This window comes from Cloeon dipterum, chromosome X (genome assembly GCF_949628265.1).
Source record: "Cloeon dipterum chromosome X, ieCloDipt1.1, whole genome shotgun sequence".
Taxonomy (NCBI): domain Eukaryota; kingdom Metazoa; phylum Arthropoda; class Insecta; order Ephemeroptera; family Baetidae; genus Cloeon; species Cloeon dipterum.
Window position 1 is genome coordinate 6524841 of NC_088790.1, and position 24922 is coordinate 6549762.

General features: G+C 40.1%; 1 protein-coding gene across 2 annotated transcripts in view; it reads right to left on the reverse strand.

Annotated features, from left to right (window-relative positions):
• Nucleotides 1–3759: 3759 nt before the first annotated feature.
• The window catches only part of pb (proboscipedia), a 30894-nt gene continuing 9731 nt past the window's right edge, over nt 3760–24922 (reverse strand). Inside the window, exons 2-3 of one of the 2 annotated variants that reach the window (XM_065493325.1) lie at nt 15506–15592; nt 3760–6212 (exon numbers count right to left, since the gene is read on the reverse strand). In XM_065493325.1, the coding sequence (XP_065349397.1) occupies nt 4660–6212; nt 15506–15592 (1640 nt within the window). In that variant the 3' untranslated portion in view covers nt 3760–4659. The remainder of the gene's footprint in view (nt 6213–15505; nt 15593–24922) is intronic. The other variant, XM_065493326.1, reaches the window with a different exon arrangement.

Sequence of the window (24922 nt, forward strand, 5' to 3'; positions counted from 1 at the left end):
TCTAACAATTATTTCAATTTTCAAACCATACACTCTACCTTTATATTGATCGTCTATAGGAAAAGCCATTTGAAAAAACAATTTTAAAAATTCTGATAAGTTTTTTCAATAAATTTAACTAAGTTCATTAAAGCGCCCTATGATAATTCTCTACTTTTTTAAATTTTTATAGTTTATTATGAAGGGGTGTAACATAATTGAATGTATTGAAAGAAGCCCCTTATAAATAAAGCTTCATTGATAAGATGCAAATTCATTATATTTGCATTTAAATGTTTTTTAATTTATATCATTTTTATTAATCCAGGACAGTTAAAAGTTTGGATTTTGTAATTACTGTGATGAAAATTTTAAAAAAAGCTGGAAATGTTAGTTAAACATTTGAAAATTATAACGTAAATCGTTTCATTTAATGATGGTTGTGAAATATATGACTCTCGCTTTTGTACAGGCTACTAGAGGCATTATTTGCTTAGTGATGTCTCCTGACACCTAGCGCAGAAGCTGAACACTCACTGATAGCATTCGTCTGCGCGGAAGCATTTAAAAGTTGAGTGGAAAGGTAGGTAGGTGACTTTTCAAAATTATTTGGTTTTACAATAATTTATTTTTATGATATCAAATTTTCTTAAAAAGAAATATTTCTAAGTCAAGAAATTTCATTTTTTTATAATTTATTTGATCAGTCAAATTACGGGAAGTCAAAACATTGCGTTTTGTTGAAGATAAAAAATAGCTGGAAATACTGAGCTAAATATTTAACATTTAGTTTTCATCAATAGTTATCGATTGCAATAAGTAATGACTACCGATGAACGCTTTAGTTCTGCAGCTGCGACGTTTTTCTTCAGCTGTATTGATTGGCGTGCGCTGCGGGTTGCTCTGCGCTGCGAGTTGAGGGGTTTGTGTGGAGATGGCGTTTGGGGTTGCTCGGAGCGCAACAGGCCCATAAATCAAGCTCGCCAGCCAGGGTGCACCCTCGGCATGTCGACACACCAGATAAACAAGCCATAAATCCAGCATTAAAAGAGCCACTCGGGTCCATTCCATTCATCCAGCCACTCAGTCACGTGTTGCGCCCTCTTTATTGCATGCATATGCGACTGCGAGCCCAATAAATCACAAATGCGCACTTTTCGCACCTCCACCTGACATGAAATTTGACAGATCTTTGCCATCAAAAGGAAATCACAGCAAACTGATTTAAAGGGCTGCTGCCAATGCCAACACAGCTATTAAGCAACGTTGTTTTTTTTACTTGCAAGACAAACGAAAAAGGAAACTTGTAAAGCTTGACTTTTTTATTCCATCTGTGATAAATTTTATGTACAATTAGCCGAGGGCACTTAGCTTATAATTATGTGCTGCTCGTTGAAATAATTGCAGAGTAGAAACATATATACAAGGTATACCAGATTAAAAGAGCAATTTATATTTTTGGCGAGGGTGCCTTGATTGGACACGGCTGCCGTCTCTCTTGCGCGCCCACTCCTGCGTGCTTTTCCTATTTAAAATGTTTCAGTGGGGTGTAGTCGCCGAAATGAAGCATTAAACGCGAGAGGCAGATGCGAATTAATAAAACAAGCGTTTCATACATCTGTCGCGTTTAAAGCCCCGTAAATTAAACGTGACCTATTGTTTTTCTAGATTACACTGATCAGGTTAGAAACCCCCTTCTCTCACCATATTTACTTTATTTGCTTAGCAACTGATGCCCAGTTTAGTTTGTTTTCTTTTATTAATAGAATTTTTTTGCTTTAAAAGAGTCGCATGAATAAAAAAAAGTAATTTGTTTTTAAAATCCTGTTTCATATTTTGGATTTTGATTTTTCTTACAGAGCTCATTGCAGTTGAGAGACGGTCATAACCTTTTCAACAGAACTATTGTTAGAACTAAAATTTTGATTTTTTTTAGGTATAAAGACAAATTAGAGAAAAATCTCTAGTTAGAGGAGAAAATTTTCCATTTGATTCTATGGTAAGCAAGGAGAAATTAAGCAATTTTTACAAGGATGAGATAATAACAAAATTAATTAGAGGAATGAAAAAAGATTATTTTTATATTTTAATTTTTATTGGTCTATAGTAAACATTTCACAACCTTCTGCGCGAAATTGTAGCGATTGACCATTTAACAATAAAAATAATGTAAAATAAATCCTTGCTTTCAGTTTCAGATTAAAGCTTCTGTGTTGAAAGATATTATACTGTTGAATTTTGGTAACATTGAACGGGACAAAAAAGCAACCACCCTAGCAAATCAAGTTGTCGCTGCCTGCGCCGACATTTTTTGCCGGCATTGAAACGAAAAGCGGGAAACTCGAAACCATGCACCCCATAAAAAAAGTTGACGTGCCTTCCAAGTGGATGCCACATGAGCCAGGAAAGGAAAGACAACCCAAGCGCCGCCTAACTAGACACATGCATTCGCAATCAGCGCCATGTTGGATGCAGCTCCTCCTCCTCCTGCGTCTTACGTCGGCCGCAGACGCCGCGACTGCGGGCTGATTGACATATCAGAGAGACAATTCGGTCGAGAATTTTTTGGCTGCTGTATCTCCTCGAAGGAATTAGCGCGCGGGCTGCCGGAGTAGGATGAAAGTGCGTGCACCAGCATGGGAGAGCGCCGCGCCGCGCCACGCCGCACCGCCGTCTTGTTGTCGGCTGCACTTCGAAACGGGGTGCAGTGCAGCAGATTTTCATCCCTCGAGTGCTGACTCACAGACGGGCAATACATCACTGTCACTGTAACCACCACATTCATGCATGCATAGCCCGGACACGTCACTCTGACGACGACCGAAAGCCTGCTGATTTCGCCTGCCTGCCTGCTCGACATCAACACGCAGCTCTTTCAATCAATTTTCACGCACTAAATTTTTATTTTTGCCAGCCAGTCTCTCCAAGTTGATACAACTTTCCATTTTTTCGCTCAACTCAAGAAACTTTTGCAAATTCCATTAGCAAAATTTTAAGGATTTTTTACAAACACAATTTCGCACATCCTGTCTCTCTATATTAAAAATTTCAATATTCCAACTTTTACTTAAGAATTTCTCGTTCCGTAATGCGATGGATTTCTTCATTTTGCAATATCAGCGGGGCTGATCGATGTGCGGCAGTTGCGACTCGACTAGTTTCTCCAGAGACTCCCCCATTATGTAAATGATTCCTTTCTGGCATGCCTCCTTTAAATGCGGCTGCGAAATCTTCTCTCTCGAGCTCCCCCATGTCGCTCGCTCGCTCGAGAGCGATTTGAGCCGCCTGTGTGTGTGTTGAGTTGAGCGGTGGCCAACGAATAAATCGATCAGTGAAATATATTCAGTTTTTATCTTACGTGCAGCAAAATGCCATGGAAAATGTTCAGGTGTGTTCTATGGCAGGAAGACGAGCAAAAAAGACGCCGAGCTGATATTTCTCTCGCTCCTCCGCTCTCGCTCTTCTGTTGACGCAGCTTGCCAGGAAAAACGGGGCGAAATATCTGCTGCCTATATCAAGTCACATAATTTAGCAGCACATATATACGCACATATGTACGCACGGGAGGAGCATTGAGATATCGTGGCGGGAGAGAAAATTCTCAGGGAAAATATTGGAGACGCAGCAGAACGATGAGCTTGTTGCTTCTGCACCACTGCGGCGGCAAAATAAAAATGGGATTTGCATTTGCACCCGCTCGCATAAAAATCTGCTTTCCGCTCCAGCGAAATTTTTACATTAACACACACTGCTTCTTTTATTTAGAACTTTTTAAATAATAAAAAGACGACTTCGGTGGAGGAACCAAGCCGCTCCATCTTAATTTTTCAACTAAGAACTTTGACAAGTTTGACGAAAAACGGTGCAGAGTAAAATCGGATTGAGCATTGAAAAACTTGTCATCGTCATCGCTGCCAGGCAGATTCTAAGCGGGCCGCGCGTGGAGTCGTCGCCATGTAAAGGAGCGGTGATGGATGGAGCTAGGGTGACGGAGTGACGTGCCGCGACAACTACTGCCTATTGATTACACCGATCTGAATGGACCCGGTCGCTTATCAGCTGGTTAAAGGGTCTCTGCTTCCTTATCGGAAGCGCCTCTGGCCGCAAGGGTCAGGTGCCGAGCACGGCTAGAGCGAATGGCCCGGGGACGGAAAATATGCAACTTATGAGAGACTCAAACAACGTTTATTTTTCGTAATAATTTTTTATTTGTTATTATTTTCATATAGTGGGTGCTGCATATACATTTTAGTACTCTTATCATCATCTGTAAAGCAATGATGCAGAATGATGCCGTTTGTTTTCACTCTGGATAACAACAACAAGATGATACTCTTTGGTGCAGCAAAGTAGTAATAAATATCAATTTAATATACACATGCGCGTAAGTCTAAAAGTAGAATCGGATCTAGCTATAAGATAATTACTTTCTGCGCTTTATTTATGCATGTGTACGCGTGTTTTTCTTGATAGGCTGAGTCACCACTTGATAAGAGCTTAAGAGAAAAGGAGTTAAGGAGACATTGCATAACAAAAACATTTTTTTCATTCCGTATATGTACACCACTGACACAATCAATTCAACCAGAAACAACTGTCCCACGAGTGGCCAACCGCTGGTCACAAATCTATACACGAATTTTTGGTATGGCTCAAGTGTCGAAATGTTTGTGACACCCTTCAGCTCAGCTGGTAGTACTCCGGCGCGAAGTCGTTGGCCAAAGTGGAAAAGAAATTGAACTCAGACGAACTGTTGCTATTTTCAGAGGCCATGCTATTAGAACTCGCAGCCACGGCGGGCGCCGCCACGACTGGCGGGTTCGTCGACGTCGAGGCACCTGCTTGCTCGTAAAAAGCGTTGTTTGCAGCGGGAAACTGAACGAAATTCTGTGCGTGCTCAGTCGCTTGAGCCGGCAACTGCTGTTGCTGCGGCTGCAGCGAGGTAGAAACCGCGGTGGCCGTCGCGGCCGCCGGGAAGGTGTCAGGCGACGAAACGTAGTGGCTGTTCGACGCCTCGCCCCCTTGCATCAGGTCTGCCGCGCTGTAGTAGGTCGAGCCCTTTTGGTACTGCTGGTGGTGGTGAGCATTGTAGTTTCCAGCGTTATCGTAGAATTGACCAATCGCCTCACCAGGCACCTGCTGCTGCTGTTGCTGCTGGTGTTGGCCGTAGTAGCCCGAGTTGGGGTTGTAGTACGGACCGTTTCCTTGAACTTGCTGCTGATTATGGTAGCCTTCCTCGTATTGTGCTTGGTATGTTCTCTGATGCTGTTGTTGTTGCTGCTGCTGTTGCTGCAGTTGGGCCTGGGTGTAGTAGGTGGCCGTGCCGTCCTGCTGCTGCTGTTGCTGCTGCTGCGGCTGGTAGTAAAAATTGTAGCCTTGGTAGTACCGGTTCGTAGACTGCATCTGCTGCGTTCTCGGGGTGGTCACGGGGTTGTGCAAACCGTTGGTTCGTCTGTAGTCGTTTTGGATTGAGGAGCTCGTGTACTGGTGCCGGATTTGAGCCGGCTGCCCGGGAAACCGTCCTTGTGAGGCGGTGTACGCCCGTGAGGGGTAATCGGTTCTGTACGAGGTGTTTTTGAAATTGCGGCGGACCCCGACGGCAGCCACGGTCGGGGCTGGGGTCGCTTGCAGGGCGGCAGGTGACGGCGAAGGGTGGCGGTAGGCGGCTGGGCTGGGATGGGGTGGCGACGACGTGGAGGGTGTTAAACTACCCAGACTAGGTTCAGCCAGCGCTTCTACAGGTGGGGTCTTCGGGGATGCGTCTATCGGCGAGTGCTTCACCTCCATTTTTATAACATCAGCCATCTTAATCGAGGGTGTAAGGACTCCGCTCTCGCGCGACTGCGAATCCTCCTCTTTGAAAGAACTGCTCGTGGAGCTGCTGCTGCTGAATGTATTGCTACTGTTATTATTTTTGGCCGAATTGTTGTTATTATTTCCCGAGGTTAATGGACCTCCAGGAAGCTCACAGTTCTGGCAACTCTTTTTATCCTCCTTGGCTTTTTCCTTCGAAGACTCTTTGTCGTCCTCACCCTTCCCAACCGTCTGCCGTTTATGCTTCATTCTTCGGTTCTGAAACCAAACTTTGACCTGCCGTTCTGTTAAATCAAGCGATGCGGCGATCTCTATCCGTCTAGGGCGGCACAGGTACTTATTAAAATGAAATTCCTTTTCTAATTCAAGCAGTTGAGTGTTCGTGTATGCGGTCCGTAATCTTCTAGGCAGGCCATTTTCTGGAACAAATACGGAAATATTTTTAAATTCCAAATATTTAAACAGGTCAAAAAAGTAAGTGTTGAAACAGGGCAAAAACAATTGTTAGTATATAATTTTCATTTTTATTCAGTGTGTTCAAAACTATTGGGACATCTTATGGAGGATGGAACTGAGCAATCGAATGCGCGAGCATGACAAATATAAAAAGAATTTGAGTTGTGAGCGACATGGAAAATATTGATTTTAATAAAGCACGGGGTGACGTGTGTGCGCGCGCGAGAGCGGTTCTCTCGCTCGGCAAATGCAAAAGCAATAACCCACATGGCATGCCGGCGAGATACACGTACGCGCGCGTATATAACATAAGTACATATATCCATCCTTTATAGTGGTGCCATTACAATTTTTCTTCCTCGTCATCTCCTCCTTATACAATTTCAGTGTTTTTTATCTGCTGTATGTGTATGTGTGCGCGCGCGGCCCGCCTCTATTTTATATTCTGAGTGATGTGTCTTCCTTCTCTCTTATGCTTTCTGTCTCTGGCTGTAATCTGGGTGCTATTCAAAAAAGGTATTTTATTTCTTTTTTGCCCCCTTGCTCTGATGCAGTATTTCCCTAGGACCATTTGTCAAAAGGCGCGCGCTCTGACTTCCAGCCAGCCAGCTAAAGCCACCCACAGCACACACATAGGCCCGTCTGCTTCGCCCATTGCTCGTGTATATGTTTTGAATAGAATCCGCTCTCATTGAGGCCGCCAACGGCCACAACCGCGACGTCCAAGAATCGCGCGTCTCATTGTGGCAATTTACTTCAATCGCAGCCAACGCGTCACGCTAGTACCAGCGGGTGAGATTAAATAACAATACAATTGCTTGCTCGCTCACCATGCAAACCATGAATATTCATTCAGTTGCGTTTATGCACGTCCTTGGGAGTTTGTTCATGTGAAACCAATTTAGACGCTCTCCATATTGTGTTATTTTGGCGCTATTTGGCTGCACCAATGCAAATTGGGATCGATCGCATATAAAAATTACTGCGTATGAGCGTATAGTTAAACTTAAATATTTCAAAAAGATTCAATTTTTAAGAAATATTTTTATTTTTTCCTAAATTTCGTCTCTAATGGATGGCTTTAGGTTATATAAACTTATGCAACTCATAATGGCTATAAAACAATTCAAAAATAGATTTTGATACGCTGCTTGTCATTATTTATTATTTGCAGGACAATAGACCTGCTATTTTTGATATCATTTTTCGTGTGAGGTTATGAGCGTTGCGCGGCAAGTCAAATAAAATGTTGACAGTCGACCATGATAAATAACTCATCCCTTGCGAGAGCAGAGAGAGCGATTAATTCATCTCATCATTTTTGTCATACCTGCCCGTGTCCCACATTCACGACACACGATTATATTGCAGCTGGGAAAAAAACTCAATTCATATTGCTCTACGAGTTTGACATTTCGAACGGCGCTATTGCAAACACTGCAATGCAGAGTGGATTTCGTATTCGCACGATAATGCACCACCTTCTCACACTGCGAGTGTCGGTGCTTTATTGCGATTGATTTTCGCAATGGATAAAAAATGACGAAACAGAAAAGAGGCCAAGAGAAAAAAGAGAAGGCCAATTTCGAGCAGCGTATTGATCAGCGCATTTGGAAGCAGCGGCCGCTGGTCAGAACGAGGGTTGCGTGCCACTCAGGGGCAAAAAGCGTGTCGGGCCGGGGGCTGCATACTTGCGAGCGGCAAACTTTTTGATTGACACGCGGGCTCATCAAAATTCTGGGCCCGTGATTGGCCAGACAGGCTGTCAATCAAAGTGCACACCACGCCTCGCCCTGCAGGGTGTCATATTCCGCCCTGGATCATCCCCTATCCCACTCACAAAACTACCCCCGAACTCGCTGCAACGCTCGAACGGCGCTCAAACTTTCCTTGTAAACACGGCGCATTGCGGAGGTTTTGTCTTTAAGGCTATAAGAGCTATCACCCTCAAAACCTCTTGAAAATCATCGTAGTAATACATCCCGTGAAATTTATGAGTATGGTATATTCGTGGTGAAAAATCATGTAGATAAAAATTTACAATATGGTGTTCTTTTTTATTTTGTCCTCGCAGTATTTTAAAACTGTGAACTTCAGTATAAACAAATTGACTAAATATTTTCACGGTTTCAAAAATTCCAATTAGATGTCTTATATCACACAATTCAAATTTGGCACAGCGTTTACAAAATAGGAATATTTTATTCTGCCAATTTATTCGATTCACTATAGCCCTAAAATATTTTAAATGTAAAAAGTCGAAAATATGTAACAGAATTTACTTAAAAGTTTTAAATTTTGACCTCTCTTGGATTCCAGTATCAGTCCAGTTTGAATTCAAATGTTGTTAGAAACATTGATTTTGTAAAACCAAGTACTTCCGAAGAAGAGAAAAAATATGCGAATTCAAGCTCGTGAAATTGGGGTGTCAAAATCTGAGCCAGGGGGTTGAAGGAGGCATAGTGGATCCATTTGGGCAGGATTTGGCCCTGACAGGTCGCGATTTGACTGCAGCGAGCAGCAAAGCAGAGCTTTCCTCTTTTCCATTTTATTCATTGAGCCGTTTTGTATTTTGGTAGCGCCAGAGCTGGCGGAATAAAAAATGAATCAGAGATACACACACTCACATCACTTGCATGATAAATGATTATACACACCAGCGCAGCAAAGAATTCTTTCTCTCTTTTCCTTTTGCTCAACAGAAAGCTCTCTCTTTCTCATTCTTTTCCTGCTCAGACTGCACAATAGAAATATATAAGACCTGACGAGCAGCTCCGTTTCCATCGCTCAGAGGCGGAGGCGCGCAACAAAAAATTATATTCACGCATAATTTTTGTAAAGAGCAAGCAGCATTTTCGTTTTTGTAAATATTTATTAAATGTATTCTTCACTGAGGGAATTTTAGCCAAGCCCAAATGTTCCGAAATCAAATTCCTGCCTCAAGGAATGCAAAAATGTTTGTTGAATAACCACTAATTTTCCTCTGTGCGGATTGTATATCCACAATCGAAAAAGATATTTTCAAACATTTTGAACAGATTGGTTACTTTAAGAAATACACAAAAACAGGGTTAATTTTTCAAACAAAGTAGTGCGCGCAATTCGGTTTTTATTACAACGATTGCGTTCACTTATAGATATTTCGTTAGGGGTTGGAAATAGATCGATGATGTATTTTGGTTCACAGCTCGGAAAAAATCGAATAGAAACACTTTGAGACGGCGAGGAACAAGCAAGAAGTGATGAGACACGACTTGGCGCGTGTTATTAAAGTGTCTGTCGACGTGGCCAAAACAAACATTACAAAACAATAGGCCACTTTGACGACACTCCTGAGCAGACAATAACATCTCGTACCTGCTGTCTGACTGAGAAAAGTAGTATTTTCGTGTTCCTTATTATTACGTTCCTTGCATGTGGCGATGATTTACGCGCAGGTGACGAGATACGGGACCGAAAGAGCAAACGCATGGATGAGATGAGAAGTTAAAAATAAACACTTCGCTCAGCATTAAATTCGAAATTTGGAAATTCTAGATGAGAGTAACGAGAGAAGAGAAGCAAATTTCAAACGCGTCGGTTTGTCTCTTCTTAGGGTGCAGAAATGGGAAAGCGTCGTGGAGAGAATGAGAGAAGTAAAAACAGCAGCGCGAGAAAAGGGAAAAGGAAATTGTGGAGCTCACAGGGGGAGTAATAAAGAAATTTAGAGCAGGGGAAATATGTTTTGCAGATTAAACAAAGTTTTGCGGCAGCAGGCAATCTGTTTTAAGGTTTTAGCTACACACAATAATAATAGCGGCGCTCCGTATTATTACATTATTGTTATCAAGCAATGGAATTACTTTTCCTGCACACCCGAGAAAAAACTCGCGCCAGAGAGAAAGAACGAAGGGAAGAAAGTTAGAACGCGCATACTAAATGCGAAAAATATTGTCCGCAATAAAACACCGCATAGCTGCAAAAGATTTGCTTTTTCAACAAGGACGAGCTCGATTTACTCTTAATACAGAGTATATTTTAAAGTAAATTTTAATGATATTCACATGGCACGCTCATTAAGAAATACAAAGGATTGGGAGAAATAAATTAAATCCTTCAGCTTTTCACTATACAATTGAAGCAATCGATAACAAGAAAGAGTTGAAAATAAAAACTCGAGTATAAGAAAAATCAATAGAACACTATTTTTAGTGGTTAACATAGCGCAGAAATAATTCGTCTGAGGTATGTAGCTTTTTAAATTTCCACTTTCAATAAATTAGGTCCTTAACTATAATTCCTCAGTCTAAAGGAATATCCTCCTTTTAAAATCATTAAGTCAACTATGTTTTATTTTTAGAATTCAATTTTTTTCATATTATTTTCCCTTTTCATTTCTCATATTTCGTTATTCTGAATAATATATCGATGGGCAATTCAACTAGATGCACATTTTGCTCTTGATCGAGTAAAGGAAGATTAGGGTTGTCCTTCAGTTCGTGGTAAGTTCATTATTTTAATTATATTTTAGGACCTACTTTATTGAAAGAAACTTAAAAAGCTTTACCCCAGACAAATTATTTCTGCACAAGGTCGACCACTAAAAATAGTGTTCTGTTAATTCTTCTTACACTCGAGGATAATCTTAAACTTTAGTCCTTCTTTGGCTTTGGTGCCTGTAACGTTTAAGCAAACACCAAAACGCTCCTACGAAAAATAAACAAAACTTGATTTTTATTTAAATGTAATCGATTATTGGGACAAGCTCTCATTCATCCCATATATACAAAGTCACAATCAAAATTATTAGCCGCCCATTTCATCTAGTGCTGCCACTTTTGTCAACACAATCAAAAGTAAAAAATGGTTCCTATACAGGCATGCATGGAACACAAAGGCTATAATTTAAGCTCGGTTTGAAAAATTCCTCTGCAGGCTAATTGACGCTGCTCATTTGCATATCAAAGCGAATTAGTGTGACTTTCAGATTACGTTCCACCCCTGAACTCTTAGGCTAAAAGCCACTCTGTTTCTCGTGGCTACACATAAATAATAGGGTTCGCTCAAATTTCACGGCACGATTTTTATTTTCTACGGGCACGACAGCTTTTGCCGCTCACATTAATATGTTAGCATGCTCCATTTTTCATCCGTTTCCACAACACTTCCCCAGCTTATCGTGTGTTTTTAGAAAAATGTCCATGCAACGCGATTCTCATTCACGCAATCAATTCTTGAAATCTGGCACAGCACGCTCTTAAATTTAGCTAGCTCCCCTTTATTTTGAAACAAAATTGTTTCCTTGCATTAAATCTCAAATCTGATAACAGTCAACCGATATCCCACAACTTAATACCTGTAGGAAACACAATATTGCTTTTTTTAATTTTATTTTTAACAATTTCAACATATAGTATTAAAACTTTGAGAAAAATTGTAAAACAACTTAATACAAATTTTGAAATAGGCGACCACTCGAGGTTGTTTTCATGTTTGATGACGTCGAAACTGGTCGAGAGTTAAAACGACGAGGATGGGTTTATTTTTTCTCAACTTAATATTATTTTTAGACTTGATTCTTTCAAAAATGATAATTTGGCAAAGATAGTTGCTACGAACTAAAAATTTATCATGTTTATAGATAAGTCATTTTTTGCAGTGGATAGATGAAAGTGCTAACCATGCGGTGTTATCAAGACAAGGAAATGCACTTTTGACAAACTAAATGTGTATTAATTGGTCTTAATCGCACCGAAATTCCATTAAAGAAAAAGTAGCTGCGTTATCACAAGGTGTGTGGGCATGTGCGCGAGCATCCTTAAAGTTTTCACGTGACGATTTGTGCAGAATCATGGTACTGCTTTTGCGGGCGACCAAGGCAAGCGGCTATTAATTAATTATGCGATCAGTTTGGCAGATAAGATGGGGAAAAAGCTTTAGTGCCTCGGCTAATAATTAGGGTGTCAAACTCTTCCGAATTAGAGCGTAGCACCTGGTCTATGACAAAATTTATAATTATATCTAGTGCTTTGTACACGCATAATTTTATTTAGGATAATATGTAAATTTGAGCAAAATATCAAAATTATATAAGCTTCAATTGCGTATTTTGGCCTGAAGTTTTCAAGAAGTGAAATCCGGATTTAAAAAATATTTTAATTCGAATATGGCAAAATATTTACAGGGTACCAATTTTTAATATGGCATTAAAATTACACGACGTAAAATTTTCAAATTTGTCTTATGTCATTTGGGCTCAATCGTCAGCTTTGGGCACATACATATAGAGTAAAGTTTGGCACTCAACGAGCGCTCGATCATTAGCTGCAATCTACCTCTATTATTTTTAATTCAGTTTATAAAAAAAAACATTATGCTTTTCCATATTTAAAACACTTTTGAATTTTTAACAGCAAATGTAAGTAGAATACCAAATCACGTCACATTATATCACGTTTAAAAGTGTGTGATAATATTCAAATTAGCGTTCTGTAGTGTAATAAAACTAGCTTGCACTATAAAAATGGGTTGTAATATCACAACTGACGGCATCATGGAGAGGCAACGATTGGACCATTTAAGTAAGTTGGCTCTTCACTGTTCCATAAATCTGCTCGTTCAGCGAGTCTATCTTGAAGTATCCATCTATCCGGGGCGAAGCCAATGATCGGTTTTTGCGATGATTTATTCTGGTGCATCTGGCCAAGTGCACTTTGGCCCCGGGCCACGGACCCATTCATTTCTCGGTGGTGGCTTTGTGGAGAGCAGACTCGGCAAATAATGCAATATTACATAGAATTTAGCCACGGGCAGGATCTACGCTCACTTCGCTCCAGATAAAGCAATTTAATTTCCACACTGGGGGAGACTTATGTGTTTTATATTGCGCTCTCGCATAAAAACATATTCATCGTCGCAGCTAGCTAGCTTTTTCCGAGGCTGCTGTGCCGTTTGCGCGCACGTTGCTATCTAAAAAACATATTTCCGACTCCTATTACAACTAACCATAACACTGCCGCGCTTTTGGAACGCATCCACGCCAGTAGTATTACAATTTGACCCAAAAATTATGTGGTGCACAATTTGCAAATTCCGTATTTTTAGTATTCCGTTGATGCATGGCCCAGATTTTAAATTTTAATCCATGATACATCTTGATGACGCTTTTCACGTGTGCATCTCAACGTTTCGTCATTCGCACAAAAGATGATGTTATCTCAGAATCTGGTTCCGCCTCTGGATGGCGGACTGTTTTAAAAGGAGCGAGACTCTTTCAACACACAACCTGAAGGTTGAGCGCCCACAGATTAAAAGATAAAATCCGTCTGCAAATTAAAACTTTTTGCGCCAGATGGTTGAATTATCTTACTTAAAACATTGTGGTCCAAAATGTCTTTAAATGCCATATTTGGTGGAAAAAATATTAAAAATACATTATTTTTTATCTGAGAGCGTAAAAAATCATTTGAAATATTAATAAGTTGTATAGGATTCTTTCCCAAAATATTTTTAAATTTTGTTAATAGTAAAAAATGTTAATTCAAATGATGTTTTCAGCCTCTACAATTCTCGAATGTATTTAAATTAATAAATTTTGTAAATTTAAAAGCTGTTCTATTTTTGTAGTAAGATGCGAATAACATTTCAAAAGATATTTTGGTGCATACTGCCAATTTTTCACCCGGGCGCTCAATAAAAAGGTTAATTTGATTCACCAGAGGGTCGTTTATTTTTCCTCCTTGTGAAATTATTATTACGACCGTCTAGAGAGCAATCAAGCACCGCCAGCTTGATCTGGCCAGGGTGCAGAGGCGAATCTGCTCTCCTCTCTCTCTCTCTCTGGCCTAGCCCCTGCAGAGTCAGCCCTTATTACTGTTATTGCGTCTTAAGCGCAGGATTTTCATCTTTTTAAGAGCTGCTCTCGTATATGAATATGCCAGAAAATCAATTACAGAAAGGTCGCACGCCTGTGATTTGCATGTTAAATTATTTACGCTCGAAAAGTTCCCCGGCTGCCTCAAAAATTTCGTTTTTACAAATGCCACAGTGCATGAGATAGTGTTTAGCATTATCTTTGCCCCAAGGTGAGCAGCATTTGAATAATATCTTTTAACGGCGGAAGGAACTTTTATCATCATCAATGTGCGAGATAAGACCACGGGGAGAAAATAAAAGGAAACAGCGCGCCAGCCAGCACTTGGTCCCAGGAATGACTGGGCACATTTTGACCAAGACCAGTAGCCCCGGCAAGAACACTCAGCATTTGATGTATTTTCGCCTCTACGCGCTTTTATTCCGCGCGCCCGTTTTTATGTATTTGGCCCTCGGGGCATGCTCTATGTAATATGTTTAATTCAGCTGCTGCCTGTGCGCGCACACACATCAAATTAACTTTTCTCGCCAGCGCCGAAACCATCAATCCCGCGCCAAGCAAAAGCCAATAACTCTCCGCTTTTGTTTTGCTGCGCTGCGAGCCATCTAGTTTATACATCATGCTCAGTTTTGGAAATTTAATTTGATCTGCGTCGAATTGAAATGAGGAAAGCCGGCCTCTCATTTCTTTTGTCTTTTTCATTTCATGCTTAAACCTGACATCGGGCATCAATCAGCGCTGCGAGATTATTTATAGGCACAATTATTCATGGAAACTCGCCGTCACGCCAAACGCTAGAAAATTGACCCGCAACTAAATTGAGATTTTCATTTCTGTTATCGTTTTCCGATGGTGAGAAAAGTCAACGCGGTCTGTATGTGAGAGGCAATAATTTGTCAAAGTCCATCTCCAAGATTTTCTTACTGAGCGCGTTTAGAAAACATTTATTTATTTATTTTTATTTACATTCATAATCGTGACGCGGCTGAAATTAATAGTTTTATAAACTATATATGCAAGGCGCGGGAGCCGAGGTTTTACTGCTTCATCTGCTGGTGTGTGCAGCGTTCTTTGTGCTCAACTCATGCATGGTCACACACAAAAGGCATTCGGCCCAAACACCTTCCCTCCATTCTTCACCGCGCGCGGATATGTATTTACAGTGTACATTTTAATACCTCCATTTAGCGTTTTGTGCGTTGATAGTGCCTTGTCATTGCTGCCTCAGTTTTTTGTCCGGCAAGGATATATCTCTCTTATTCTTCCTTGTACGGATTAATTTGGGCCTCCGCGAATTCTGTCTGACTGGCCGCGCGTGTAATCGCTAATATATACTGAGTTGTGTATTGCAAGAACAGAAATGTGCTTGACAGAAAAGAGTTCAGAATACATTATGGCACTGACTGTGTCTGTTTGCGCGTCCAGTTGAACCGCGTCCGTGGTCGCCCGGCTCATTCTCAGCCTCACTGTCCATAAAAATGCCACGCAGCTCTGCGGACAGAGAGACAGTACTTTTTCGAGTGACAGGGAAAAGGAAGTTAAATTCCTTCAATATCCGGAATACCAGATTTATTTACTCGTCCCGTGAATTGAGCTGGAGTTAATGCAAACAAGAATTCAGTCAAAAATGTCAAAAATTAGAATATATAGTAAAGAATTTGAGGTATTTTGGAATGTCATAAAATCATAAATTAACACGTTAAAATTACATTGGTAAGGTATAAAGTAAATTAGACATATCACCCAGCAAATAAATAATTAAACAATTCTTACCCGAAAAACCGGGTTGGTCCATTTAACGAGACGAATATACAATAATATACAACTCACAGTAGGAATTCTCACAGGCAAGGTCAGCGTATACTAGAATAAATATGGATCGATTCATTGATATTCTGAATTAGACTCACTGCGTGATAAGATTTGAAATATAATAATATTCCACTTACGAGGCGTGTAAAAAGCACCAAATTTCACTGGCCTTGCGAGCTGCTTAAAGCTTAGCTTATAGATTTGGAATAATCACTAAACTTGCAGTGCGCATGGGCGCATAGGTTAACTCAGGGTAAAGGTTAACGCCATCAGGTGGCGGGCACTAAAAACTCAAAGGTTTTTAAAATCACAAAAGTATTTTTTTATTTCACGGTATGGTTTAATTTTTAAATCATTTTCTTTTTCGCACAATTAGGTGGTTTAAATGGAGAAAGAGAGGAATTATTTGGAAGCGCTATTCCCTCTGTGGAGTTTGCCAAAAACAGAGCGACAGTCTGATGTTAAAGCCCGAGACACCGCGCGACGTGCTGGGCGCAGAGTGAGACTTTTAGGATTGACACCAGGGGTGAGAGGGGGTGACAAATTGCCTCTAGGGCGCCCCTGAAGGCCAGCCGTGCTCCTCTGCAGTGCATTTACACATTTACACACGCTGACCAGGCATTTGTCAAGGCAACAATCGACTACTGCAACAATGCCACAGAAATGAAAGGTTCCTTGCACAGATTCTATAGAAAATAATATTGTAATTTTTAGTTTTAGTAATAATTGCCGTAAATTTACAATTCTTAAACTATACAAATTTTCAATTATTATTTTTTAATTCTAACTTTATCAAATGGCATTTTTTATACCTTTCACTCCAAACAAGGATGTTTAATAGTAAAGATTTGTCCTATTTTGGTACATGTACTGTATTCAGCTAATATTCCAAGGAAGCAAAAGGAAAAGTTCTCACGCATCAAACTTAATAATTCATATGGTGAAATAAATAAAATGTTCACTCAACCCCAGCAGTAAAAAAAATCGAATGAAACGAAAGGCAAATACGAAATTTCATGCTTTCCAAAATATAACAGTTTCGGATCGAATGAGTGCTGGCAATTTATTCGATTTGTGGTATAGCTACAGAGCTGTGCTGCCCTGCCCTGTGAGCGAGGGATCCCAGCAGACGGAAATTTTGTTTCTTTTGTTTCGCTGGCGCGCACCCCAAGATGCAATAAAAGAAATTTCTCTCTCTCGCCGATGATGACACTAATTTTTCATCGGGCCGAGTAATCATTAGCCCTCGCCCTGGGGGATGAACCGCAGAGAGATGGATAGATACAAATTTATATACAGCGGCGGCAGACTGCTCTCCACACAGCTGGCGCAGCAGGCGAAAGCGGCGCAAAAAATCATCAAGAGACGAGAAGCAAAAGAGTGCGCGCCACTATGCTGCATATATCGGGAATCAATGTTCTCCTCCACCGCCACTGAAATTTCCCAACGAAATGCGTTTTTTCGTGTCTCAAAAGTTCTTCCAGATTTTTTAAAAAAGACGGAACCGCTATGACGTTGGAGCGTGAAATTTTGGTCCAGACACACATTGTGACGGACAATTGAAATAATTTGTAGCATGTAAACGCAACGCAATTGTTTGCTCCTTGGAATAAATAAAGAGATATGTTTGCGGCAGCAGCAGCAGCGGCGGCGAGGAAAAATAATGCTTTGAAGGTTGCCGCCGAGATTGGACACTGATTTGAATGAGTAAATTAAAAGGAGCCGCCTTTTTCTGGGGATCGCGCCACACCAGGTGAGCGCCGCATTTCAATTTATTTATTTGATTGTGCTGCCTCTTTGTCCTCGACCATAACAATCATCGTCTCTTTTTTTGTAAAGGTTCTCCACACGACACTTTTGGTGGGAACAGCGATTTCCCTAACTTATAATAGCTGATCTTTATCGGTTCTTGCAGGATTTATTGATCTTGAATTTAAAATTAAAAAATCAATTGATCAGCATCAGTTTAATATGCAATTAGAATAACTCATCTCTAGAATCGTTTTTTTACTGAGTTTTCCGTGCGCTTATTTCCGTTTTATTTACTACTCTCTGTGTTTAAGGAGGGTTAATCGACAGTTTTCCACTCGAAATGGTAAGAATTCGGCTGCATTCTCGCAACCTTGCTCTTCATCAGGAGCCAGGAGGAGTTCGTGCGGCGCCCAAATTGAATTAAACGCGTGTGTTGGCATTTGAAAAGCGGTGCATTGAGCCGAGAATCAGGTGTGAAGTGTGAAACAGCAGCGGGCGCATTGTCGGTCTGCTTTGAACTCGCCGCTGCGTCGAGTCTGCTCTGCTCCGCGCCGCGCCGCAGCGAAGACCGGCGAGTGAGGCGAGCGTATGCAGCGTCCGATGAGATTGGCTGGCTAATTCCGCGACGTCGCATGCATAATGCATATGCAAATACGCGGGCGAGAGCGCGGTGGCCTCTTTTAATAAAAACTTTTTTAATAGAGAGACAGAGCTTTCTGAAACCCGATGGCGGAGTGAGAGAGGAAGCGCGCCGAGATAATCTTTGTCAGCCGCCTCGGGGGTGGTTTCGCGTTATTTTTTTTCGAGCGCTCGCCCCCCTCTTTGGAAAGACTCCAAGTTGGGAAGAGAAGGAGCTTCTTCATTACTGTTATCGCTCTTTAATTGTGTCGCACACCATATTGATAGCGCAGCCGAAAATCCCTCAACTTGCATTTTAAAACTCACTTCTTTTCTCCCGCATTCGATTTGAACGAGAGTTGTATTTAAAAATTCCTGCTCTTTTCAAGCAGTTTTCTTAATTTTGTCACTTGAAATTTAATCCAGTTTTCTTCGGGTGTATAGCAAGCTGTTTGTTTTTCCGATTTTCTACATAAATTTCCTGCTTAACTGCTACTCAATAAAAATTGAAAATATAAACAGTTCGCTATGCATTTAATTTCAATTGAAATTTTAAGAAAATATTTTGAGCTTTTGCCTTGGTCTCTGCAAAGTCTGCTACCATTTTTTTTATTAAAAGTGGGCTGCTGTTGCTTTTTCATTTGGAAAATAGCAGTTTGAATTTGAAAAGTTGGTCAGTTTTTCTGCTCACTTAAACTCGGGAATTTAAAATTCTTAGATTGAAAAATTCTGAGTCATTTTTATCAATCTGTCACGAGTCAATTATGTTTATTGACATGCAATTTTACTGCTTTATATAATACCAGTAAACTTAGCGATTTGACCGCTTGTGCACTGTGCATTTTTCGCTTTTTTTATTGTCAGTATGATTCCGCAAACTCTGGGAACTAAATAAAAATTATTAAAAACGAAAAAATGTTTAAATAAATTATGCAATTCAGGGACCATTTTCAATTCCTTCTATGCTATAGTGTGAGCATTTTTTGACATAAAATTCTCATTTTATTTATATGTTGTTTTGTTCACGTTAAAATCAGGACTTGAGTAAGTTTACTAAATATTTGAGTCATACTAAGTTGGGGTCTGGTTGATTTTTGCCTTTTTTAGAACCTCTGCTCAGCACTTCCTGTGGGCTATGAGCTCACCGGGGCTCAGGTCCCAATAACACCGCCAGAGGAGCTTGGGCCCAATCTGGTCACCTTTTTGCATCCCCGCACCGAGATCTTTCATTGAAACGTAAGACATTTAGATCCCTGAACAGCTCACATGTATCTCCCATTGCTTTAAAACTCCTGAGAATGCCTTGGCAATGAGAGCCAACTGGCTGGTTTGCAGTGCAGAAAGCAGTAACGGACATTTTCCCCACCGGAATCTTCTTTTAATTGATATTTTTGCTGGGAACAGTCATAAAAGTTGCATTTTAAATAAAATAATGAGGACTTAATAAAATTACTGTGACAATGAATTTAACCGCAATAAAATGAAGTGGGCGAGTATATATATGTAAGCATCAGTAAGGGCAGTGCACCCTGTCCAGTGCGTTGACTCTCTCTTTAAAGGAAATAAATCGCCACAACGGCACAACAAAGTCTACGTAGAACGTGCCGAGTCAAAGGGTTGGGGGATGTCTGGCCATTTGACTGATGAGTTATAGCTACGGCCTGGCTCTCTCGACTCGTCGTGTGCTAAAAGCGTTCTCTCGCAGAAGCCGGCCGGGGGACAATTCTATCGCGCACCAATCTAGATGTTTGCGCATCCAAGTCAAAGCCGGATCATCGCGAAGCTGCTCTCATTGCTCGCAGTTTGATACTCTTTTTGATAAGCCAGTTGCAGCCGAGGACAGAGGAAAATCGATCAGCCGACTACGTCTCGCGCGCTACTCCTCTCTTAAGGGATTCAATTCATGTCAGAACGGTCAGAACGTGGCTTTCGAGCAGCACTTAATGGCAGCTTGGGTACAAACAATGAGAGTCTTTTTGGCACGAGTTGGTGCTTAACCAAAAGCCACCATTCCTTTGATTTATGTTGTTACTTTCAAGGCTTTCAAGGTGCATATTTTTCCTTGTACGAATAATAAAATAAGATAAGAAGAATAAAAATTGGTAAACACAATTAAGACTTAAAAACAGTAATCACTGATCCTACTTTTTTGCCCTTATTTATAGAAAAATTTTGTCTATCAAATTCATTAGACGTAAGAGTGGCATGGAGGCAAGTGGGCACCCATCCATGAGCTGCACAGAGCCTCTAGTGCGGATTAAAAACGGAGAAGCACCACACATTAAACAGCACGCTCCACCGCGCTCACCAGGTAAGCAAAAAATGGAAGATAATTGAGAGTGAGTCTGCTATAATTTAGCCCAGATGGTCTGAATAATGACTGAATGACCACCCATTTTGGCCTGTCACGAAGCAAACATTTATTTTATTCTGAATCCACTGTTTACATATCAGGAGGGATGAGGTCAGAATTTATTTTTTCCTTTTCCGATAAAATTGTCAGCCATATGCACCGCTATAATAAGGCAATATGTTAGAGGTCTCAGTAGCCGCGAGATTTGAGGCGGCAGGACCGGCTTAGCCGATTTTTTGCCCGGCGGTGGCTGACCATTTTCTCCGACGGCTGACAATATTTAAAACGTGATAATTTTTTCTCCTGCACTTTTTTAATATTTGACCCTTTTTACCGGTGGCAGGCGCGGCTGAGTCAGATTCACGGTGGCTGGCGGCTGCTCACTTGATCCAAAATTTGCCAGCTGGTGCGGCGCAGCGCAGCTTGCTGAGATTTCTAGGCAATGTCAATCTAGCCAGCTTGTGCAATCTTGTGATTTAGTCAGTTGCAAAAAATTCATTGAATATCATCGAAATTTTTAGCCTGACAATTTATAATTCTATATATTTTTTACGGCCGGGCTATCACATTTTCAAAACGTGGTGCAGAATTACCGATAAACCTCTATCTTGAGGTATTTTTGCACCACAATTTACGTTGGAAATCGCGACATTTCTTACAAAAATATATTGTCCTTAGGAAAATGGCTTACCTTGGATGCCAGGTGGATTTTCTACCATTACAGGACACATAATTCCAAGCACAAATCAAAAAAGGACTTCGTACAACTATATATAAGAACAATTTGTATTCGAGCTTTTCCAACGATTTTTAAAAAAAGAAACATTTTCTCCGGAAAATTTCGATAACTTTTCAGGGAATGTTGTGGATATTACATGTGCTTTTAAATTATAGTTTCAAAGTATATTGTGCTATATCGCTCAAATATTTCGAGTTATAACGTATTTGTTGAAATTAATAAATTTTTATATTTAAAAAAACGAACATTAATGAAGTGAGTGGGGATTGCACTTGTGTTGCGTGGCAATCATTTAATATGATTGCAGCGGTTTATAAAAGTACCAACGTTTCGTGGTTCATAATTATTGCAACCTTTGCGCAGTATTATTGATAAATGAGGGTAAATTTATGGTCAGTTTCACAGCGGCGTGTCCTTTTTATGGAAGAAAAATTGTTTCTTTATGGGCGCTCTCTCTTATCTTGTCTGCGAAGGAATAATCTTCTCATCCCCGCGTGTTCGCCCCATGCGAAACAAGCCCCGATAAAACTCGCCCCCGCTTTCAACCCCTGCGTGTGTGTGAGTGCGATCTGGTGGCCTGTGTGTGTGTGTGCGCGCGCGGCGAGCACATCGGCGGCGGCAGCGGCGGTGGCGAGTGATTTATGGTGCGGCCAGATGTGGTCCACTCATTTATAAACACACAAACCGCAAATCAACAGCCGCACCGCGCTCGATTATCAAAATACATCGCGCTGATGCCCAAATAAATGCATTTTCAATATTCCCGACCGATGGTCACTGCTGTGCCGATGTGTAAATTTATACCAAGGGGGATGACAAACGCAACACGCGATTTTTTGCGCCACATGCAGCAGCTTTTCGTGCCGCCGCGCGCGGACAGTGGTCGATTTTTTATGATGAATCGCTGCAAAAAATATAATTTATGAAATCAGCAGGAGCGACGACACTGATGTTAATGCCGATGGAATGGCAAACGGATTGCTACAAAAAATATATGTCAGCTGTTCCATGACAGCACTTATGGATGTTTAGCAGCGCTAACAGCTAGATTTGCTTAAAATTAGGAAATAGCAACAATGAGATTGCGTAAAAATAGAAAGCGTAGAATAAACTAACCAAATTATGGAAATACAGTAAATATTCTTGTATATATAAACTATGAATTGTTTCTGCCTTAAGAGAGAAGTTTGAATTTCGACTGAAAAAAGTAAATGCTAAAATTAGGCTCAAGTAAAATGATAAATATTTATTTACCAAACTTAAATTTTTCCTTTGCCTATGACATGTTTATACCTTTATAAATGTGATGAAAGTCCACTCATAGAGGATCTCATTGAAAATAGCGCTTGCATTAATTTTTTTTGCATGTGTGCGAAAATCTTACTACAGTCATGCTCATCCACAAACACGTTTCATTTGCTATTTCTAAATTGAGTGAAAACAATTTAAAAAAAAATTCAGGGAAAAAAAGAAAAGTTAAACCACTCTCCGTCGTTAAGTAAGTTGCTCTCTGATTACTTTATCACAATCTGAGAACATGATAGAAATTTGATTTAAAAAGAAGGGTTCTTTTTTTCGAACTTTTTGACTGACCAAATCAAGTGTTTCGAAAAGCTTTGCTTCACTTTCAGGTATAAAAATGTGATTTATGACTATAGTCACTAATTTATTTAATACATTTCAATCTCCAAAAATTAAAACCCAAAGAAAGTGTTTCTCTAATGGGAAAAGTTTTTTCGTTTTTTTTAGTTGAATTCAACAAAATTTATTTGATTAAAATGTCCTTCAAGCACTAATCTTTATAGATAAATCAACAATATACAATAACATTCAATTAGTAGCAATGTTTGAGCTCTCTTGGGAAATTTTTTAAAATTGTTTTGTCCAAATAGTATGTATGTTTCTTATTTTATTTTTGTGCAGAGTTGTTTTTAGAGACCCTTATCGCTCTGTTGTTTGTTTATTGTAACTGGAAAGTGAAAATCTCTTCAATACACCTTATAAAAATATTTTCCCTTTAAGGACTTTAGACGGTTATTCAGGAAGACAAATTTATCAAAAGGTAAATTTTAATGTCGCTATTTCGTTTACCAAAGATATTGCAATAATCTAAATAACTGTTAATTCAAAGAATTGTATATTTGGTTATTTGCGGTGGATTAAAATAATTTTTTATCTGTAAGGAGTCAAATAGAGCAGACTTAAGAGGAAACCAACTTAATTTTCGCAAATATAGCAAGGCTTTTTCAGGTTGCAAAATAAAAATTTTAAATTGTCATGTAATGATAAAAGCAATCACTCGAGGAATTTTCAAATTTGAGTTATAACAGGTTCTAAATACTCCGAGGATAATGTACTGCACAGGCCGAGCATTAAAATGGTGCTGTTATAAATTCAAAATTGTGCTGCTCCCTCTCGATCTTGATCGGGCAGGTCGGTGCCAGAGATCGGTTTTTAGCGCTGCGACGCGTAGAGGGGTGGTGGCAGGGGCAAAGATTTTTCTCGGGGGCGCAAAAATGCATCGGCAATAAAAATGCGCGTGTGTTCTCGTTCGTCGGCCTCTGCTGCAGGAGACAGTTCATTTTTAATATAAACGAGCACGTTTCCTCCTCCGACAAGGGAGTGAAACAGAATATCACAAAATCTCGTGGTGCAAAGAAAGAGGGTGCGTGCTGGGCGATTTTCTCTAATAGCCGAATGCACCGGCAGAAGGGCCTGTCAAAATCTCTGCAACTTCAGCAGCTATTTTTCAAGAATCCATATTTTTTTCGCTGTGTGACGCCGCCACCGCCGCCGCCGCGCGCGGACTTTTTGCGCTCGCGAAGCGACAGGAATTGCGTCGGGAGAGCGAAATTCGCAGCCAAGTGGAATTAAGCTGATAACAAACCTCCGTGAGTGGCTGTGTGTTCCTGCTTGGCACGCAAAAACCACACCACTTGAGGCTCCATCATGGCATAGGTTTTAACGGTGCAAAGCACATACAGTTTAAAATGATATAGTTCTCAAAATAAATAAACGATATTCGTAATCTGTACTTGAGCGTGATACTAAATTCAAGAACTAATGAGTAGGAATTTAATAAAAAATTATTTAAATCGCTCGTAAATTTTTAGGGGAAAAGATCAGAACATAATTCACTTAGTCATAGTACCAATGAAAATTTAAATCGCTAAATTCGAAAAAGCAAAATTTAATTAAAAAAACCATCCACCTTAATTTAATCCGTTTGCATATTTATGATGTTACTCAATTGTTTGGTACAATGATTCCATAGTGTTTGTTGTACCCTTCAGACAGTCTTCCACAATAACTGTGCTTAAATAAAAACTTGACATAATATGTATTTCTAGAATTGGTTAATTGCATCTTCAATATAACATGGAGTAAACCGATTTCTCACCCAATTTCTACGCTATAATTGAATAATTGCCTTTAAAATAAAAATTATTTGCAAAATGTTTTTGGCATACCAATTTAAAAAGTTTTAAAATGTTATTTATGGTGCTTTGGAAGAAGTCAAATTGAATTGTGCGTGATTAAAATCCGG